The sequence below is a fragment of the Corvus kubaryi genome, unplaced genomic scaffold, assembly GCF_017639235.1.
Source record: "Corvus kubaryi isolate FWS band 111438036 unplaced genomic scaffold, C.kubaryi_AGA036_p1.0 66, whole genome shotgun sequence".
NCBI classification, from domain to species: Eukaryota; Metazoa; Chordata; class Aves; order Passeriformes; family Corvidae; genus Corvus; species Corvus kubaryi.
The window spans coordinates 11519261-11538886 of record NW_024582054.1 but is presented as its reverse complement, the minus strand read 5'-3'; the positions used below and the strand labels follow the sequence as shown (position 1 = coordinate 11538886).

The following is a 19626-nucleotide window of genomic DNA, read 5'->3' as shown; positions in this document are numbered from 1 at the left end:
AAATATTTTGCAATTTATTGGCAAGGCATTGGTTCCCATCACTGATACAATTTTACACATACAAGCTTAAAGCTGGCGTATTTATGGCGTGTTGGTGGGTAGAGAATGTTACCAAGGTGAGGCTCCCTTGGGTAATGTTTAAGAAATTACATTTTGTTTTTAATTATGACAAATTACCATGAGGATTTTGGGTTATCTGTATTCGGGCAAAGGAAAATTATTCAGAGCAGACGCAAATTCTGTTTTCCTGAAGTGTGTATGCTAGGACATGCTGTGGGCACATCAGATACTGCTAAATTTATAACTGACCTACCATTTCTTTTGGTGGAAACTAGCAGAGGACAGAGGTTTTGTGTAGTAATTAAGCTATATTTTGAGGCCTTTCTTCTATATTTGGGGGTTTTTTTGTGAGAAAATCTCCATCATCTTTTGATACATTTGAGTTTGTATGTATGGTTCCTTATTTTCTTAATTGCTGCACCTTTATCTGTATTTTGTGTGTTGCTTCGTGTGAAGCCACTTGATTTCCACATAGATTTTTCTTCAGTTTCAATGTTAGAATTGTAGAATAACATCGGGAAAAAAATTAAGGCAGCTTTGAGCTTCACTTTAATAGAGATCATGGAAATTCAGATGCAGTGGTCCAGTACCAATGGTGCCACCACTGTGATAAGCAGGAATAATAGCCACATGTAGATGTGCTTGGTTGGGAGTTTTTTTGCTGTGGACTCCAGATGTTGCCCTGTTATCTTCACTCAAATGACTTGCAGGACAAGAGGGATTCTCCTGCACTGCAGGCTGTGCTTCTGCCTTTTCCAGTTCCCGCTCAAAAGAACATGGAAATAAAATTGATATGTGCTGTTAACTTGATTTTATTCCAGTATCCACTAACTTTTCCTTGTCAGTTGTTTGAAAAGCAGTTGCTGCTTTTCTGATTCTGCTCAAGAAAGAATACTGCATTTTTTCTTTGCTTTTAAACTAGAAAGGACATTTCCCACATCCAGGCGTTAGAGTCTATATTTTGAGAGTATTTGCATTATTACTTTCAGTTACAGGGAGTTGTTTCAGCAATTGAGAGCACCTTAGGAATTCATTCTGTGCTTTCTTAACAACAGCTTTATGGTATGGTATTTATTAAATACCTCTTAAATTCTTGCATGTACCTTCTCATCACTGCACTCAAAAGGTTTTAAGGTAAATCCTGTGAATAAAAATGTTCACCACCTATGCAGACTTGCAAGCACTAATTTAGAATTTGGGCAAACTTTCAGCTCTTTACTGTGGCTTTTAAGTTTTTGCATGAACTTTGAGTTCTCTTAGGAAGAGGTTTTTACTTGACAGCCTATCATCATCAGCTCTCACCTTGTTTTCATAAATTATCATGTTATCTTGCTCGTTTTCCCCCTGCGTTTAATTAGAGGGCACAGTCAGTCTCATCTGTTCCTGTATCATCATTTCTTTTTGTTTTAAGGTTAGGTTTTTAAATGAGATTTTATCTTGTCTCATTCTGTTAGGTTTTATGATTTTCAGTTGCACATGCTTACTTCAAGTGTTTCTATGATAAAGATACATGCAGGAAAGACAGTTGAAGAGTTCTCTTGTAAAGTAAGAGCTATCAAGTAATAGAAATATGACTATTTTCTTTTTTTTTCTCCTTGCACTTAGAGCAGGGTTGGTGTTACTTACCTACTACTTTCAAAAGAATTTTAAGATAAAAGAACTACTTCTAAATTAGTGAGGATTTCTCTCATGTGTTGTTACGAGTGGATGCCAATCTGTTGGTCATCTCTTGAAAGAATACCCTGCTTGGTTGAATCGGATGGGTTAGTTGGTACAGATACTGGTGTTGGCAGGTTGCTACAGGAAGGGAATTTTGAACCCATGAATTCAGCTTGCTCTGGCTTGTACTGTTGTTTCCTCTGCCAACAGCTGCTTTAAAAGAACAAGATCTACTGATGCCAAATTACTTGCTGTTCTTGCAGAAAAACCTCAGAGTGACATCAGACCTCCTATAGGACGGGGAAGGATGCAGAATATCCATGATGGATCTCACCTACCTGCAGAGAAGCAGCTTGAACTGAGACTTAGAGACTTCCTTTTGGACATTGAAGACAGAATCTACCAAGGAACATTGGGGGCTATTAAGGTATTTGTAAATGGTAGCATGTAGGAACACAGTGGTGCCGTCAAGTCTGTAACTTAAATGAGAACTCTTGAATGCTGTGGTTTTACTAAAAGCATAATTAAATTAAATGTAGACAGTAATGGGTACTAAAAGTTTGTGTCCTTTGATTCTTTAGAAACCTCAAATTTGTATGTTTCCTTCAGGTTACAGACAGACAGGCTTGGAGAGCAGCCTTAGAGCATGGACGATATGAGTTTCTGAATGATGAAAACAAAGAAAATGGTATTATTAAAACTGTGAATGAAGAACCTGAAGAAATGGAAACTGATGATCAAGATAAGTTCATTGTGAAAGACAGGTAAGAGCTATAGCTTAAATAATGGTTCTTCTCTTTGAGTTTTATAGCAGTGCTCTGGTTTTGTTTGGTTGGGGGTTTTTTGACCTTCAAATTATTATTACCCTCAAATTCTTCCACATGGTGATTTTTAAGATTGTGAATCTTAAAATGTGAGATTTTGCATTGGTTTATAAGTCTCTAAATGATGCTGTTCTATTACCATGTAAGACTAAGGCACCAATTTTTACAACTTTCAGTAGTCAGATATTACACTGTTCAAAGTGAACATTAATTATCAAAGAAGGAACATGTGGATTCATTTTAAAATAATTTTAAGTGCAGGGAAAAATTAAACTGGCAATTGATGTTTTGTTTTCCAGAAGAACCCCCCCTCCAAAAACCCCCCAAACTGAAAAAACCTCACACAAACAAACAAAAAAACCTCCAACAAGACACAAAACCAAAACCCACCAAACAAAACAACACAACAAAAACTCCAATTTCTGAAATGGAGTGTTGAAAAGGAAAAATGGTAATAGCACCATATTGCTGGTTGAACTGGCCAGTGTACCTCATGAGTCTCAGTAAGAACCACCAGGGTAACAGGCCATGGTCTGGATTAACTTTAAGCATGGCAGCGAAATGGAGATGTGATCTTACAAGTTTAGGAATGATAATACTTCTGTAGAGCAAGCTGCAACATAGTAAAAGAAAGGAAACCTCAAATCCTACAGTGTTGTAGCTGTTCTGTGGTGTTCTGTTTGGTTTTTAAACAAAGACTTGGGACAGATGTGGGTCTCTGATACCAGTTCTTGTTGTAAATCGAACTTCAGAAATCACAGAAATGGTGAAGATTTCCAAATTCTTAATTCTCAGAAGTTATATACTTCTCAGAAATAAAGGTCCACCTTAATATAGTTAATACGTACAAAATTGTATGTCTTGATAGGGTGTGAATCTTGAAATACTTCACGAAAAAAGATTCATTCAAGACAGTCATTGTACTAACGTACTGTTTGCCTTATGTATTTTGTGAGGCTTTATGCTGTTAGACTTTTATAAAAGCTGTATTTCTCAGTGGACTAATGAGTGCTGTGTTGGATGTTGGGAATTTAAAGTTCTTCAAGTTGTTCTCCCATTTTATTTCAGTTCTTGTTCATCACTCTGAATTAGAGTTTTCCTTTAAGACTGTCCTTTGAATCAGAGTTCTCTAGTTGCATGCAAAATGGATGGGGTCATCCTTTATATTAATCACACAATTTACAGACGTTTGGTTCCTGAAAACCACAATAGAGAAATAATCCCCTGTTTTAACTGAGAAGCTGAAATTTATGTTTCCGCTTATGCTGGGTACTTGTTCAGTGCTACCTCTCAGCTCAACTGCAGAAGTTTGTAGCTTAATTTTTTTCCATTCGATACTGACTCCATCAGAGTTTCTGAGTAAAGTCTACTCTAATAAAGTCTTGCATATTAAATCAGACTATGGAATTCTGAAATCATGTGACAGATTGCTTTTGATGCAGGGCTTTTTATCCATTTCAGAGCAAGTGACATCTCATTAAGACCTTGGAGTTTGACTAGTGAAATGTAAATAACTATGCAGCTTTCTTTCTGTTTGCTTTCAGGCTCTCAAAATGTGTGTGACTGCAAAATACAATGAACAGCTTTTAAGTGTGAAAAAAGAACAGGGACAACCAAAAGCATTGCTTATTCACGAGAATAAAGCAGAATCCAGACAGTCTTAATTAGTTGGTTTTTTATAAACCCTAAGTAGAAATTGAATTTTATTTTCAGTGGTGTGAGTTGCTCTCATACATGTTGCTTAATGCTTGTGGTTCAGAATGATTAACTACACTTTGAAATGATTACTTAGTCTTTTGGTCGTGTTTTATTGGAAAACTACCTCTTTGGTGTTTTGTTTGATTGGTTTCAGGGGGTTTTTAGGTTTGTTTTTTTTATTGTTTGGGAGGTTTTTTTAGCACCCTTACATAAGAAGTTAGTATTTTAGGGAGATCCTCCAAGGATGAGAACATACAAGTTAACAATTCTTGATTTACATTTTTAAATTACTTTGTTTTTATTTTGTTTATTTCCTTTTCAAAAATCTTTTGAATTGTAGGGGTCTGTGTACTTCTGCAAATGGATGTGTTCTAAAAGGCTACACTTCACCACTGAAAGTGTTTTCAGCGATGAATGATTGGGACTATATTCTTCACTGAAATCTGTCATAATCTAGCTGATGGAGGTTGTGTCAGACTTTCTGGAAACATTAATAATTGTCTTGAAATTTGTCATCCACATTTCTTGCAATTTGGATAACTGTTACCTAAAGATGATTTATCTAGATGAACTAGGCTAACTGAGAAAACATAGGAACTGGGATAACTAATGTGTCATACTGGTTCATGTCCGTAATCCATGTACATGAAGTTAAAATAAGAAGCTGCTGTGGATACATACATGTGCAAATATCCCTGGTGTTAAATTCAGAGCCAAAGATAATTTAATACCTTTCTCTTTTAGACTTGTTGGGTTAAAAACCGAAGCTCCAAGTGCTGCATCAACAAGTACAAGTACTCCTCAGCCAGTCAGTAACGTGGTCCACTACTTGGCATCTGCACTGCTTCAGATAGAACAAGGAATTGAGCGCAGGTTTCTCAAGGCACCTCTTGGTAAGTCTCAGAATTGAAACTATGTCTCTAATCTTGTGTAAGATTTTGTAACTAACAAACCAGCCAAGGACATCCACCCCAATACTGCAGTAAAACCCCTACCGTGAACCCACTTGGTTTTTTTGTAAGATACTGGGTGCTTTAGAGGGACATCTTGCGGAAAAGAAAAAAATTAACACACCCACATATATATATGTATATATTAAAATATATATATATATAAAATGTATTAATTAACAGCAAATTTTACTCTTAAGTACATGCTTATTTAACATAGATTGTTTCAGTGAGTTTATGTGGCCGTACAGTTTTACTGATGCATTGGGAGATAAATTATGCCCTTAGGCAGAAATGATCAAGCTTTGTGGGGGAATACTATAATTCAGAATTACTGTTGAGGCCAGTTCTAGGTTGTAAAAATGTGTGCTGCTTTTTATACCGTTTCAGTGAAAGCAATATAGGCCTGGTGTATCTGGATCACCTTGTTCAGCAATAACAGAATACTTATAGTAAGTGTAGGAAAGATTTACGTTGCAAACTTTTAAGATTCTTAGGTTTTGCATTTATACTGTAAAACTTGGAAATAAAAGGTTGCAAGAAAAATTTAAACCAAAGCAGGATTATAGCTTGACTTTGACACATATTCCTTACTTGGCTTCCTCTGATGGGGCTCCAGATGTGAGAGAGAAGGGTCCAAAGTGCATAAAGTGACTTTGTCTTCCCGTGATCCCTCAGGTCTGGATTCCTTAGAATCCTTTTACAGCTCAGAAGTGGAGTTATATCTTAGAGAAATGTGTAAAGGTGGTTCCTACTTCCCAAGGTGGCTGTCTTAGTCAGATTTCCTGTCTGGATGGCACACTGGGGATGAGCTGTGCTCTGTGCTTGCCGGGCTGCTTTACCTCTCAGCTCTGGTTTGTCAGCGCAGCGCGCTCCAGGATCCTCCAGAGCACCAACTGCTACACACCCTGGTAGACTGATACTCTCCTCTCATAATCTCTGTGTATAAAATCGTTATGCTCTGGCAGACTCTGCTGTAGTAGTTGAAGACGAAGATGCAGGTTTTGGTGCGTTAACACAAGATATTAGTGCCCTGTGGTGCAGTTGACCTGAAGTTGTTTCTGCATTTTGGCAGCTCCTGCATGGAGCCTGCTGTCTGGGTATCAGTTGCCACTGAAGATGGGTTTGTGCTAGATCTGTGCCAGAGACTGACACGTGGGCACGGGTTCCCTTCCACAAGCTTTTGATATCGGTGTGATGACCTCTAGAAGAGGGAAGTGCAGCAAATGGTTGAGATGAAAGGGGAGAGCACAGGAATAGTTTAAACCACAGCTGTTTAAAAGCTTTACTTGGCTTAGTGTTCAGTCAACTCAGATATGTGTGCACTTTCTAAGCCAGGCATGATACAGCTTATTTCCTGCTATATGACTAGATTTGCAACCTGTGCAACAGTTAACTGACAGTACCGCTAGCATTTGTCCTACTTTTCATATACAAGTTGTAAATACATTGTTCATTATATGCTTCCATTTCTACGCGGGGTGTGAGAGTGTTTTGCCAACGGCCCCCTTCTGACAGTTGTAAGTTTACTATTTCCCTAAGGGGAAGAACATGGTTATTAGAGGTTACGGCCATTGATCATGGATCCTGAGTTAGAGGAAGAAGACTAAAAGAAGAAAAATGTCCTAGAAGAATTGGAGAGAAAGTTTCTGTGTCTTTTTTTTTGGTAGTTTCAACTCTACCATAACCTTACATTGGTTCATGTTTTTGCCTTACCTTTGGAATGATGGTGTTTTGGTTTTTTTTAACTTGGAAATTCTATTCTCTCTTAGGTGTTTTATACTGAGTGACAGAGGGAGTATATAAGGAAAGCAAATGTACATGTTTTGCATGTCTTAAATCTCTGATGTTTGTTTACTGTAGCGTGCCTGTGCATCTCTTCTGCTGTGAAAAAATGCTGCTGCTCTAAGATTACAGTAATGTATAGAATAACCTACATTGCTGAGGAGCAGGAAGGATCCCAGGTGTCCTCTGCTCTGGCTTACTGCCCTAACCATTAAGCGACGGTGTTGGGTTCCCTCTTCCTTTTTGGTGCCAAATATCTCATGTTTTCAGTTTCGTAATGGGCTGCTTTTAGCAGGAGGTGAATCTGAATGAAGGCAAGATTGCGTATGTGTAACAGACAAAGAAAAGTTCTCTACTGAGCTTGGCAAGGAGGTGTTTATAGTGCTACTAAACCATTTAATGAAAAGTGGATGCTTCGTTTTCAGGACTGTCATGTGCTCAGAGCTGTTATGCATCTTTTTCCTGACCCCTGTAGAGTGTGGCCATCATTATTCTTATGATAGAAATTAGCTATAAATTTGTAACCACTGGGTTTTAGTTTGAGGAGTTACTGGCTTTGACTGTTCCTATACAGATTACTGTGTCTCTGCAGCATTTTCTTTTTTTTTCTAACAGGAGGGTTGTTTTTTTAATAGTTGTTCCAGTTATGTAAGGGAACCAGCTCCTAGACAAAGTGCCTTGCATATCTGTTTCTAATGTTAAATCTGATAATCCCAACTTTTTGGCTGATAGACTTACCGTTGAAGCAAAAATATTGGAAGTCAAGGAAGTGCTAGGAGTTCTGTTTTGGTAGCAATACAAGGGAACACTTGCATTAAAAAGAGTGCCCCCACATTTCTGCTTTAAACCCCACTGAAAATGCTCTGTCTTTGTCATTGTTTCTGTTCTTGTTTTCACTGCAAAGTTTCTTTGCCCTCTCCATCCCCCCCTTTACTCTACTCTGTTCCTGTTAGAGAATGGAGCCATACTTAACAACTTTTAGTTTTCATTTATGGCTGCTAGTCCTAAAGCCAGCACACTGAAATTCCCTGCAGTCACTGGCAGGTTTATGCCGGTGGCCTCCAGGGTGCAGAGCAGACAAAGGGACCCGGCACAGCAATAAAAGGACCAGCTGCTCCTCCCAGCTCCGTTTTTGTCTGAGGCTCTATCAGGCTGCCAAGAGCCTTGCTGGTGATTCTGATAGGTTTAGAGTTGAGGTGCATACCAAATGTTCAAGTGGAAGAGCAAGAAAAGACTGACAGAGAAGATAGTGATGTGAAAGGAGATCTGGAAACCCCAGAAATGGCCCCCTCAGCCTCTCAGAGCTGCTAGATGCCCACTAATCTTCTATTGTCTGGTGATTAAATGTAACATGATTTGAATTGTATGCATTTCTTAATTTTGAACTGTCTTTTAGAAATCCTTTCATTAAATATTTAATATTATTGTGAAAATTTGGTTTTTCTTCCTTCAGTGCAGCCCAAGGTAATGTTTGGGAAGAGTCGTGGAAAGGAGGGGGTGCAGTTGCAGTACGTTGTTTTCCTGCAAAACTTTTGGAGTTAAGATGTAAAAAAGCCTTTTTCTTTTTTAAATAGTTGTTTGAAGGAAACTCTGAAGTGCTGCTTCTAAGAAAAAAATGGTTTGGGAAAGAAGTAGTACAAGCAATTTTTGTTACAAATTTTGTTTCTTTCATGATATAAATTTACTTTTCCTTACATTTCAAAATACTTTGTAATGCAGTAATAGGTCTCATCATTCCTTTTACAGAGATGTGAAAGTTGAGGTATAAAATGATGAAGTGATTTGGTTGCCCTGGAGTTCAGTGAGGCATCCATAAAAAAAGTCTGCTTTCTGTACTAGTTCAGGACTTCAGTCATTTAAGCATCCTTCAGATTTCCATGCAAAAGGTTGGATTCTAATTCATGGGAGCACCTTTGAGACTGATGGAGGGAACCATTTGCCTACTTTGTAACTTGTGCCACGCACTTCTTGCGAGACAAAAAACCCCAAACTAACTTTTTTTGCTCATTTTTGCTTGTCTTTATTCCATTCCTTTCTTTTTAGATTTTGATTATCTTTGTTTCCTCTACTCCCAAAGTTGTTTCCTTTCATATTTATAATTGCCCTCATAATAGCATCAGACATCTCCCAGCAGTATCCTGGGATGTGATTAGTGTATGCACATACTTTGTTCTCATGCTTTCATTACTTCCCTGCAGAGTTTTATGAGCAGAGGCAGCAAAGGTGGAAATGGGCTTCTTTATGATGAAGAATTTTTGTTTACTCTTCAGAGAAGACAGTCAAGGAAGGTGCCTTGTAGTTGGAGCAGATGAGGTTAACTATGGCTCTTCCTTCCTGGGAGGTTATTTCATCATTTTAATGCTCGAGATCACTCCTGCACAAAAATACCCAAAGTGTGTTGTTTCAGGTGGACAGATGAACTAATTCTCTTGGTCCTTGAGAACTGTGCCCATAACCTGGCTACATTTTTTGAGATGTGAGGAGGTTTGTGGTAGCACAGACCAGACAAACTGTTTGCTGAGAGAGAAACCTGTGGTTAGTGTCTGCTCCTGTGGCCATTTTACCAGAGATGGACAGAAAGGTAAGGCAGGGTAGGCTTCAGAGCTTTCAGTTCAAGCCTTCTGTTTGTAGTGGGAGTCAAAGTAGACACTGGGATGTGCAATTCCTCCATGCACAGTACTGTCTTACCCTTCACTGTGTGCACATATTAGAATCACTGTTCAAGTCACATTTTTAGACTACACAAGTGTAGAATATAAAAATTAATTAAAAATAATCTGCCATGCTTCAAAAAGGTATTTGAAATAACTCTATGAATTTAATGTTAGGTAATGCAGAAGATGATGAAAGGCACCACTGGGGGTATAAAAGGAGGAAGAGAGTGAAAGACAAGACTAGTCAGAGAGATGGTAAATTTTAAATGTTATTTGTATTGCTAAGAATTAGAAAGCATTGAATATTTTATCAGGTTTTCTTTTTTTATTGTTTTTTATTTAATTAATTTTGTAGCCAGTTCCTTACAGTGAAGGAATTGTGGTATTGAAGACAAAGGTTTAAACATGGGTACTGAAACAATACAGCTCAAATATTTAAAACTAAGAAAAAGGTTTCTGCAACCAGAAATAAAGAACTGTATTTTCTTTTTACCACTTGGGGACCAAAATCTGCATGTTCACGTAATCCTGGGGTTTTTTTCCCCTTCCTTTTAATGTCCCCATTTTTTCTGAAACTTACAGCATTGTGCAACTGCATATCCTTTCTAGAAACACTAGAATGGAAAACCCTTCCCTGAACTCAATTAGCTATTGATAGATGAGTGCATAGATCTGTCAAATGACTTCATTTGCATTGTAGCAAGGCTTGGAGGACTTAGCTGACAGAAGGGTATCCCACTGTGCAGTGTAGAGCTGCTCAGACACAAAGGAAGAGGCCATTTCTCCCTCCAAGTTAACAATGTAAATGAGAAAGATGATGGATGGAAGAAAGCAGTGTTATTCTTATTTTACAAATTGGGATCTGAAACAGTGAGTGTTGTTTGGCTTGTTTGTTTCAGCAGCAGGACATGCTGAAGCAGGTTGTGGCCAGTGATTTTCATCTCTACTTGCTCTGCAAATTTGCAGTTGCAGTGTATTTGTTGTGTTGCGTGACGAACTATATTGGTGAACCAATCCAGGCTGAAAATAACCTCCAAATAAAAGTAATAATGCTCAAGCTGCCATTGTTAGCAAAAGAAATGCTTGCCAAACTATGTATGTGCTTAAGATAAAGTTCTTTGTAAGAGTTACAGTACAAACTTGATTTAAGTGGTTTTAATTTTCTTACTGAATTTTTTAAAAATCCATGGAGGTATACTGCAGTGCTGTGAAAAGGACCTTGTCCACTGTCTTCAGAAGACTGAACTTAACACAGGAAGCCTAAGGACTAAGTAATAGGAAATGTTAGGAAATACAGGTTTGCAGTTCAGGAGTGGCTGTATTTTATTGATGAAGCTGTGTTGCCTGTTTATCCTCTGCCTTCTCCCATCACTTCTCTTGTGCTGCTTGCTGCTAATGCAAATGTATGCAAGATTAGACAAATCCTGGCAGCCCGTTGATGAGTAGGCAGAAGGACCTTGCCAGGAGAGCAATTAGTCTCATTTTTGTTCTTTTTTTGTTTGTTATTAGATATTTTCTCTTCCTATTCCTGAGAATAAATCATTTGGCAGACCAGGTGCATCACAGGCCATTTGTGTGCCCACTGTCAGTAGTGCAGCAGGCAGAGTGGCATTTTATATTAGAGTGCATTAGTCAGCTGAGATCACGCAGCAGTAGCTGGACTGTCACTTTTAGAAGGGAGGTCTGCGGACGTTTCCATAATCAAAAGCACTGTTGTATTGTCTCTTCCTGTCCTCAAACCTTCTTACTTTAAAATGCAAGAAATAACTTTCAGCTTCAATAAAGAAATTAGCTTTCTGCTCAGCAGCAGCAATGCAGGGTGTCATTTATACCTTCTTTTTTCTCTTGGGTCCTCAAACAGCCTCTTTGCTTCTCTAGTTCCCAGCTGCCCATTCCCATTCAGTACTGTCCCCCTAACTATTCAGTCTGTGTGTTTGTTTGTGTGGCCACTTCCATGGCCTGGATTGCAAACCAAAACTATTTGAAAATACCATCTAATTTGCAACTATTCCCCCCCACTATTTATTTCTAACATCATTAGGAACCCAGGTGTTACTTGGCTTCACATTTGGGTACCACAGATTCCTGTGTGCTACATTGCTTAAAAGGTATTAAGGAAACAGTTATATTTCATCCAGGTCCGTCACCCAACCTGGTCAGCCACACAGAGATGCAGGTGCTTGTGAAGGCAGAGTGCAGGGCAGGAATGAAGGCACTGAGGCATGGGCAGAGGGCTGAAAGGCTCTCTGGTAGACTGTACTGGAGCAAGTGTGGGTGAAAAGTGCCCTTCAAGCTGTTTCTTGCCAGTGAAGTTTCAGGTACTTTTCTTTAAACACTTGGGGATTTCCAAATGTAAATACAAAGGCAGGTAAATTGTACATGTGATCATTTTTTCATAATCTTAAGTAATCTTTTATATTTTATAAATTAAATCGTTAGGTTTCCAGGTTGATATCAGAGTTTACTGTTTAATTCATGACCTATGTATGTACAAGTTCTAAGTTGAATAGGTATTGAAGAGTAAAATCTTAAAGCTTTAGCCTCTTGGAAACTATGGAGAAAAAATACTCCAGTATTGAAGAGGTAAGACAAAGGTTGAGATATTATCCCAGTTTGCTACTGCTGTCTGCTTGACAGTCACAGTATTAACTCATATTCTAGAATAACCTGGATCTTTGAAAAAGAAGTTTGATAATTCTGTGGGGGTTTGTCATTTTTCTTATTTTTTTAAATCCCCGTCTTCAATGGAAGATGCCAGTGATGGTGGACGGTCCTATAAAACAGTTCTGGATCGCTGGAGGGAGTCACTTCTTTCTTCTACCAGCTTGTCCCAAGTCTTCCTTCATCTGTCTACATTGGATCGAAGTGTCATCTGGTCCAAGTCCATCCTCAATGCTCGCTGCAAAGTGTGTCGGAAGAAAGGCGATGCAGAAAGCATGGTGCTGTGTGATGGCTGTGATCGAGGATATCATACCTACTGCATCAGGCCCAAGCTGAAGGTATCTCAGGAAAAAGAAGTGCTTCCTTTTTACACAGAACTTGAATAGTTCTTATAACTTAATTGTATATTGCTAATGCTTTTTCCTCTCCTTTTCCCCTTCTGTTTCTAGGTCATTCCTGAAGGAGATTGGTTTTGCCCGGAGTGCCGACCAAAACAGCGCTCTAGACGCCTCTCCTCCAGACAGAGACCTTCTGTGGAAAGTGATGAAGAGACTGCTGAACAGCTAGAAGGGGAAGAAGAGGCAGACTACGATGAGATGGGACAAAGTGAGGAGGAGCATTATGAAGAAGAGCAAGATGAGGAGGATGAATCTCAAGAGGAGGAAGAGATAAGGTAAATAGACTTTAAAATACCACCTTGATCATTATGTGGAGTAATTTTTCACATAAGCATGTCTCTTGAAGGTCTAGTTTGAAAAAGATGTTTATTTTTAGACAAACGGCAGCTCTTACGAATTTGGCTCTTACCAAAGATTTAATTCTGACAAAAGCTTGAGTTCCTGGACTTAGGCCCACTTTTCAGAATAAAAATTCCAACTTTGGATGTATGGGTGAGAGAAGGCCATCAGAGCTGCAGTTCTGTACAGCTACTGTTTGAATGTAAAGTGGAGAGGGTTTCAAACAGTGAAGGTTTTCTGGAGAAACCCTGGAGTTAGTTTTGTCCAGTTTTGAATTTTGGAGGACTAGATGCATACTGTATTAGAACATTAGAGAAAGCAGTCCATCGGAGGCCATGTGGCATTGGGAAGGCTTGTGAGGACTAATGCAGTAGCTGTTTAAAAAAGGCCAACAAACAAACCACACCACCCTTACCCCCTGAAAAAGCCCCCTAAAGCCATAACAACACCAAAACTAACAAAACCCGAACAAACAACCCAAGAAAACATCCTTGAAAAACAACCAACCAAGAAACCCTACACAATCAACTAAATAATACAAAGTGATCATTTCAGTAAAAATTTTATTTGATACACATGCCAGCAACATAAAAATTGAAGGAAACTTTTCTGATCTCAGTATTTTTCTTCTTTTTGGTACAGTCTTTTGAACTGACTGAAGCAAGTTATTTACAGCTCTGACAGTTGAAATGCAGTAGTTGGAGAGAATGTGCATATCCTTGAGAAATAAATTTATCTTTGGGATCTTCTCTCTCCCCTGTAAAGGAAGGGGAGTCTTGAGTATTAGTTATAAACCCTGACCAGAGCATAACTCTTATATGTATCATTTTACAACTGCAGTTTATTTATGCAGCTGATAATAATGTTCAGAAATCCTAGTAGTTAACACTTGCTGTGAGAAAGAACTGATTTAAAGAAATTGATAGCTGGTGCTCCAGTTAATGTATTCCTGTTGCATAAGCTGCAAAGGTGATCAGAATTCTGAGCATTTCTTTAAGGTATGTACACCACATAATATTTCATTAAGAGACCCCAGAGCAGTATTTAAGGTAATGGTAATTATGGGTGATGGGTAATAATGGGTGACTGCATCAGGTTACAAGCCAGCTGCTTACCAGTTCAACCTTGAATGGCTGGGTTTCTTAAATGCTGAATTAGAAAACTGAGGGAAAAGAGACGAATGGAATTTTGGAATAAATAAACGTAACTGTTCACTTTGCAGCCCATCAAAGCAAGGAAGATCCCAGGTCAAGTTTCCATTAAAAATGAGAGCAGCCAAACTCAACAATCCGTTCTCAAGTCAGAACAGCCAGCGTCAGGCAAGATACGCTTCTCGGAGCCAGCAAATTGAATCTTCGTCAAAAATTACCAGAAGGGGTTTGAGAAACATAAAATCAGCCTCTTCAGCAGTGACAAAGCCTACTTTAAAGCTTAATAGCCGGACCACTCGTCAGAGCCAAAGTTCATTACAAGCAGATGTTTTCGTGGAATTACTCGGTCCTCGAAGAAGACGAAGAGGAAGAAAGAGTGCTGATAACACACTGGAAAACAGCCCTTCCAACTCCCTTGGATTTAGAATTGTTGATACAGCAGACTCTAGTGAACGGCTTAGGAAGTTTCCAGTTTCTGCTTCAAAGCTTTCTCTTCCTGTTGCTGAGCCCAAGAGAAGAGGCAGAAAACGACAATCCACAGGTTAGAGAAACGCGTTTATCACAGCAAAATCCATGTTCTGTTCCTTGCTAAAATATTTGTGTGGTAGAGCAAGGAGACTAGAAGTGGTGGTTGAAGGCAGTTTTGCCACTTCCAATGAGAGTTTTTCTTCTGCAGTGACAGAAGTGAAAAAATTTTTTTTGAAATTAAAAATAATTTCAGCCATCTGAGATTTATCATATCCATATTTGAAATTTCATATTTGCACACAATATGCTCTATAATAAGTGGATAGAAAATTTGAAAATGCTTTAACCCACACAAATGCAAATATTTACTCATAGCTTTTTGGTTTTGTTTTATTAAAGAATTAAACAGTGAAGAACACAGATAAAGGCAAGTTAGTGAAATTGGGAATATATACATGCAATGAGAAACTGCTGCCAGTAGAAAAATGTTGTCTGTCTGGTACAGGGCCAGCAGTGTCCTTGCTTGTTAAGGCAATAGTTTGATGGTAAGGAAGTACTTGGAAAGATACAATAACCTTTTAAAAACAAAAAAGACCCAGTGCAAGACTGAAGAGTGTAAAAGAGCTTGCCACTCCAGTGTGGCAGCCTTGTATTCTGCACCATTTCTGTCCGTCACCATTCAGAATTTCTGAGCTTTTCCTTTAACCACCCTGCTGACTACTCTTGAAAGCAGATAAAACCACTCTGAATAGAGGTTTTGTGAAAGTAAAAGTTATGAGCAGGCAGCTTATTCTGGTTTTTCTCTAATAGGACTTTTCTTCAAGTGTTTAACAGATTGTTTTAAGATTGAATTCAGTGGAAAAAAATCATTTCCAAAATTAATGCAATGGAGGAGGCACCCAGCTAAGTCCTGATACTTAGCATTTTGTATGACGAGAGAGACATTTTAGTAGTAAGACACAAGACTGGAGTATAGCTAATACTTTAGGCCAAACTACATGCCTTGTGCTTTTAAACTATAGTTTTAGTACCCCAAAATAATGGTGTTTCACTTTCTAAAAATTTTTTTAAGATTTTACTTGTCAGGCTTTAATTTTTATCTGGTGGGGTGTTTGGTTGGTTTTTTTCCAGAATCTCCTCCGATACTGAACAGGAGAAGTTCAGGACGTCAGGGGGGAGTCCACGAACTCTCAGCTTTTGAGCAACTCATAGTGGAACTGGTACGACATGATGACAGCTGGCCTTTCATGAAACTGGTTTCCAAAATCCAGGTAATTGACAGAACTGTAGAGGGAATAGTAATGGCTGAGAGTCCTGCCTGCTGCCAGTAAACCTTGGGAATTTATAGCATGGTCCCAACAGGGGGATAGAGCTAAGCAGTGGGATGCAGGAGAACTCGTGCATTTCAGCTCAGGTATTTGGTGCCAGCAATAACTTCTACAATTGATACAGTATCGGGAAAATTTTAAATATGCTTTTCATTGGGCATTTAAAAATGTGAAATGCTTTGGTTTGAAAAAAAACCTAACCAACAAGTACAGCACAGGACTGCTAAAGGTAAGCTTGTGGTTATTAATTAATTAGTTGAATTAATCTTTAATTTATGCAAAGACATTCTGAGAACAGACCTGCGATAAATAATAAGATAGAAACAACTTCATGCTGATGTTAACTATAATGCAGTAAAAAGATGATCTTGTAGCTTCCTTCTGAATTTCCCTCTTGTTTAAATTTCAAAATATTGCATGATAAAGTGGGTACCCCAAAGTAAGTGCTGCTCCAGAGGTTCTAACTACAATAAAAGTTCCCAAACCTGCTTTCTGCAGGCTCCACTGGCTTGTCAGTTGTAAGGCACTGCTGGAACTATCCAACCCTGTCAAAGTGCCTGTCTTTTCCAAGCCCTCTGGGGCAACTCTGCACAGACGTTCTTGGTGATCTAGAGTTTGGTGTTTAAGTGCTCTGTTAAAATGATCAGTGATAACTGTTTAATGAAGATCTGAAACTCTGAATTCAGAGTCATAAATAGTTGGAAGGATTAATCTGTCTGGACAAAGAGAATGATGTACAAATGTGAATGAAAGAAGTAGGCATAGAGGAGGAGGACAGGAATTTTGAATGAAGTGGGAGATTAGTGATTGCCTACTAGAGTATTGGAATTATGTTGGGAAAGGCAAGAATCATCTGGTGAATGCAAGGAAAGATGGAGAATTCAACTTAATTTTGATCCTGAAACTAAACTGCTAGAATTCAGTGCATTCTGGTTTGCCTGAATCAATCACTAAGAGATAATCTCTGTATAGTTGGAAGGAATAACCCATACCTGACCCAAACTTTCTTCATCATGATAGAAATTTTGGTTTAAACTTCCAGCTGCCTTTAAGACAATGTAAAGAATACATCTAATGGTCAGTGCACAGCAAGCCAGAAAGAATGACTTTGCTTTTTAGTAATTACATAAACAGCACTTCTAAAGGGAAAGGAATGAAAAAAGTCAATTTCATTCTGTTTCTCTACTCATTCTTCCTTTAGGTTTATTTGCAGGTTGCACTTGATCTATAGTAAAATTACAGGCCATAACCAAAACCTTGGTTTTAAAACATACATGATGGTGCATGTGGGTATCACATTTGGATCAGATAACCTTTTTCTTTTGCTTCCCCCACCTCACTTTGTGAGACAGTCACCCTAGACTTGGTGCTGACTGGAATTCAAAATTGGAGCCAAGTGATCAGTACACTTAAAGGTTAGGCAGTCCTTTTCTCCCCTCACTCTTGATCACATAGATGTTGTTCTGGAGTGGCAGTTTATCTCTGGTCCTTGCGTACAATCTCCTGCTTGCTGCAGAAAGGTTCACTACCTTCTCTTCAACGCGAGTAGATGGAATCTCAGAATTCTGAATGAATAGTGGTGGAGTCAAAATGGTCATTACTCAGGATTAAAGAGCTTTTAACATTGTAATATATTACAGGAAAAATAAATTTTAAATATTGGAAATAATTTTTGTACTTGACAGGTGGGAATGGATGGAACAGCATAGTGTTTATCTGTTCAAGCAATTTTCTTACAGTTGTTCACAGGGCATTTAGGAGTAGATTTATTCATTTAATTTCTGGCTAATGTTTGTTGTAGTCTGCTATTTGAATGATACAAAAAAAGGAAAAAGCAGTGCCTGAAAACTAGTATTCAATTCAGGAAATGAAGGTAGTTGTGTAGGACTCCTCTGTTTATTTAAAAATAAAACATAAATGCTTTTTGCTGATACATGATTTCCTTAATGTTTTACATAGGCAGAATTTAAGCTTCCATTTGTTTGTCCATGAATCTTTTTGTTTGGATTTATTTTTAGGTACCAGACTACTATGATATCATCAAAAAACCTATTGCCTTAAATATAATCCGTGAAAAAGTGAATAAATGTGAATATAAGTTAGCATGTAAGTATTATTTATTGAAGGGGGTATATTGTACCATGTTCTCTCACTTTAAGTTCTTGTCCTAAAATAGAACTGCATCAGATGATTAGAAAGCTGAAATTGTGTTTGGTTTGGGGTTTTGTGGTGTGTTTTGGTTTTTTTAAAAGAGCAGTTACTAATTTTTTTTAAATAAGATCTGTTGAACATAGATCCTTCACTACTAACATACATGATGGGTAGATAAAAAATGGGCAGCTGTGAAACTTCTAGTAATTTCTCAAGCCTTTGATGTCAATGAGTGACACTGATGAAATAATTAGAAAAGGTACTGGTGTTCCTGTCTGATTTGTGTTTCCTGTACCGATAATCAGAGAAATTTAAGAATGTTTACATGGCACAGCACCGATACAATGATACAAACTCGATACACGTGAAGACATTTTTGTGTTGCAGCTCTGTGTAGGATCGCTGTATTAATTTACTGATGTCATACTGCTTTATCACACTGCTGTCTGATGACTTGAGACATGCTAAATTAATTTATTTTATTCACTAGCTGAATTCATTGAAGATATTGAGCTGATGTTTTCAAACTGCTTTGAATACAACCCTCGTAACACAAGTGAAGCAAAAGCTGGAACTAGACTTCAAGCTTTCTTCCACATTCAGGCTCAAAAGCTTGGACTTCCAATCACATCTGGTAATGTGGACCACACCGCTCCCGTGGCAAAGAAGTCACGAATCTAACCTCTGCCTTCCAAAGGATTTTTTGAGGGAATTTATTACATTCATTAAAATGGGTTGTTAAATTGCGCAGTCGTCATGTCTATTTAAAGCAATAACAACTGTTTAACCACCTTGAAGTGTGGCCTGCACTATATTCTCAATATAATATTAAGCACTCAGGAGAATGTAGGAAAGATTACCTTTGCTACAGTTTTATTCAGTGTCTAATAATTTTGATAGATGTACTGGATACAGTACTGGTTTACAGAGGTTTTGTACATTTTTAATACGTTCATGTGTCCAGATATCTTCCAGAAGTACTTTGTTTTTTCCTGCACAAAATAACCTTGTTTCATCCTCTAGATTCTGTGGGAGCTGTGGTATTGAGGGCTTTATCAACTCAGAGAAAATCTTCTGCTGTAGCACAGTTGAAGAAACTGTGTGTGTTTTTAAAACTTGTTTGAGCATATCTTCTCAACACTAATGAGTACAACTGCATATCTTTTCAAGTACTGTACCAGTGCTGGCTGGAGGTATTCGGTCTGAGTTTATTAAGTAGATATTTATTTAGCATCAAAGTAATTTGTGAATTTGTTTTGTATTTATAAAATTTGTACTTGGGGCAAAAAAAAAAAAGCCCCATAACTTTTTTAATTTTGGGGGGTGGGGTTTTGTTTGTTTGTTTGTTTATTCCCCTCTGACTTGATGATCAATCAATAAATACTTTCTTGTGTCCCTGGCAGTTCTTCTAGCAATGAGTAAATTTGCAGGACTGTACTCGTAAATTTCTACATACAACTTTGGAAGTGTACAAATAAAATGACACATTTTTTCAAAGTA

General features: G+C 38.1%; 1 protein-coding gene across 2 annotated transcripts in view; it reads left to right on the top strand.

Moving 5' to 3' along the window:
- The window catches only part of BAZ1A (bromodomain adjacent to zinc finger domain 1A), a 63418-nt gene extending 43792 nt beyond the window's left edge, over positions 1-19626 (top strand). For both annotated transcript variants that reach the window (XM_042047249.1, XM_042047248.1), the window contains 9 exons: positions 1983-2146; positions 2329-2483; positions 4986-5134; positions 12382-12629; positions 12741-12964; positions 14251-14720; positions 15779-15918; positions 17994-18081; positions 18617-19626. In XM_042047249.1, the coding sequence (XP_041903183.1) occupies positions 1983-2146; positions 2329-2483; positions 4986-5134; positions 12382-12629; positions 12741-12964; positions 14251-14720; positions 15779-15918; positions 17994-18081; positions 18617-18807 (1829 nt within the window). In that variant the 3' untranslated portion in view covers positions 18808-19626. The remainder of the gene's footprint in view (positions 1-1982; positions 2147-2328; positions 2484-4985; positions 5135-12381; positions 12630-12740; positions 12965-14250; positions 14721-15778; positions 15919-17993; positions 18082-18616) is intronic.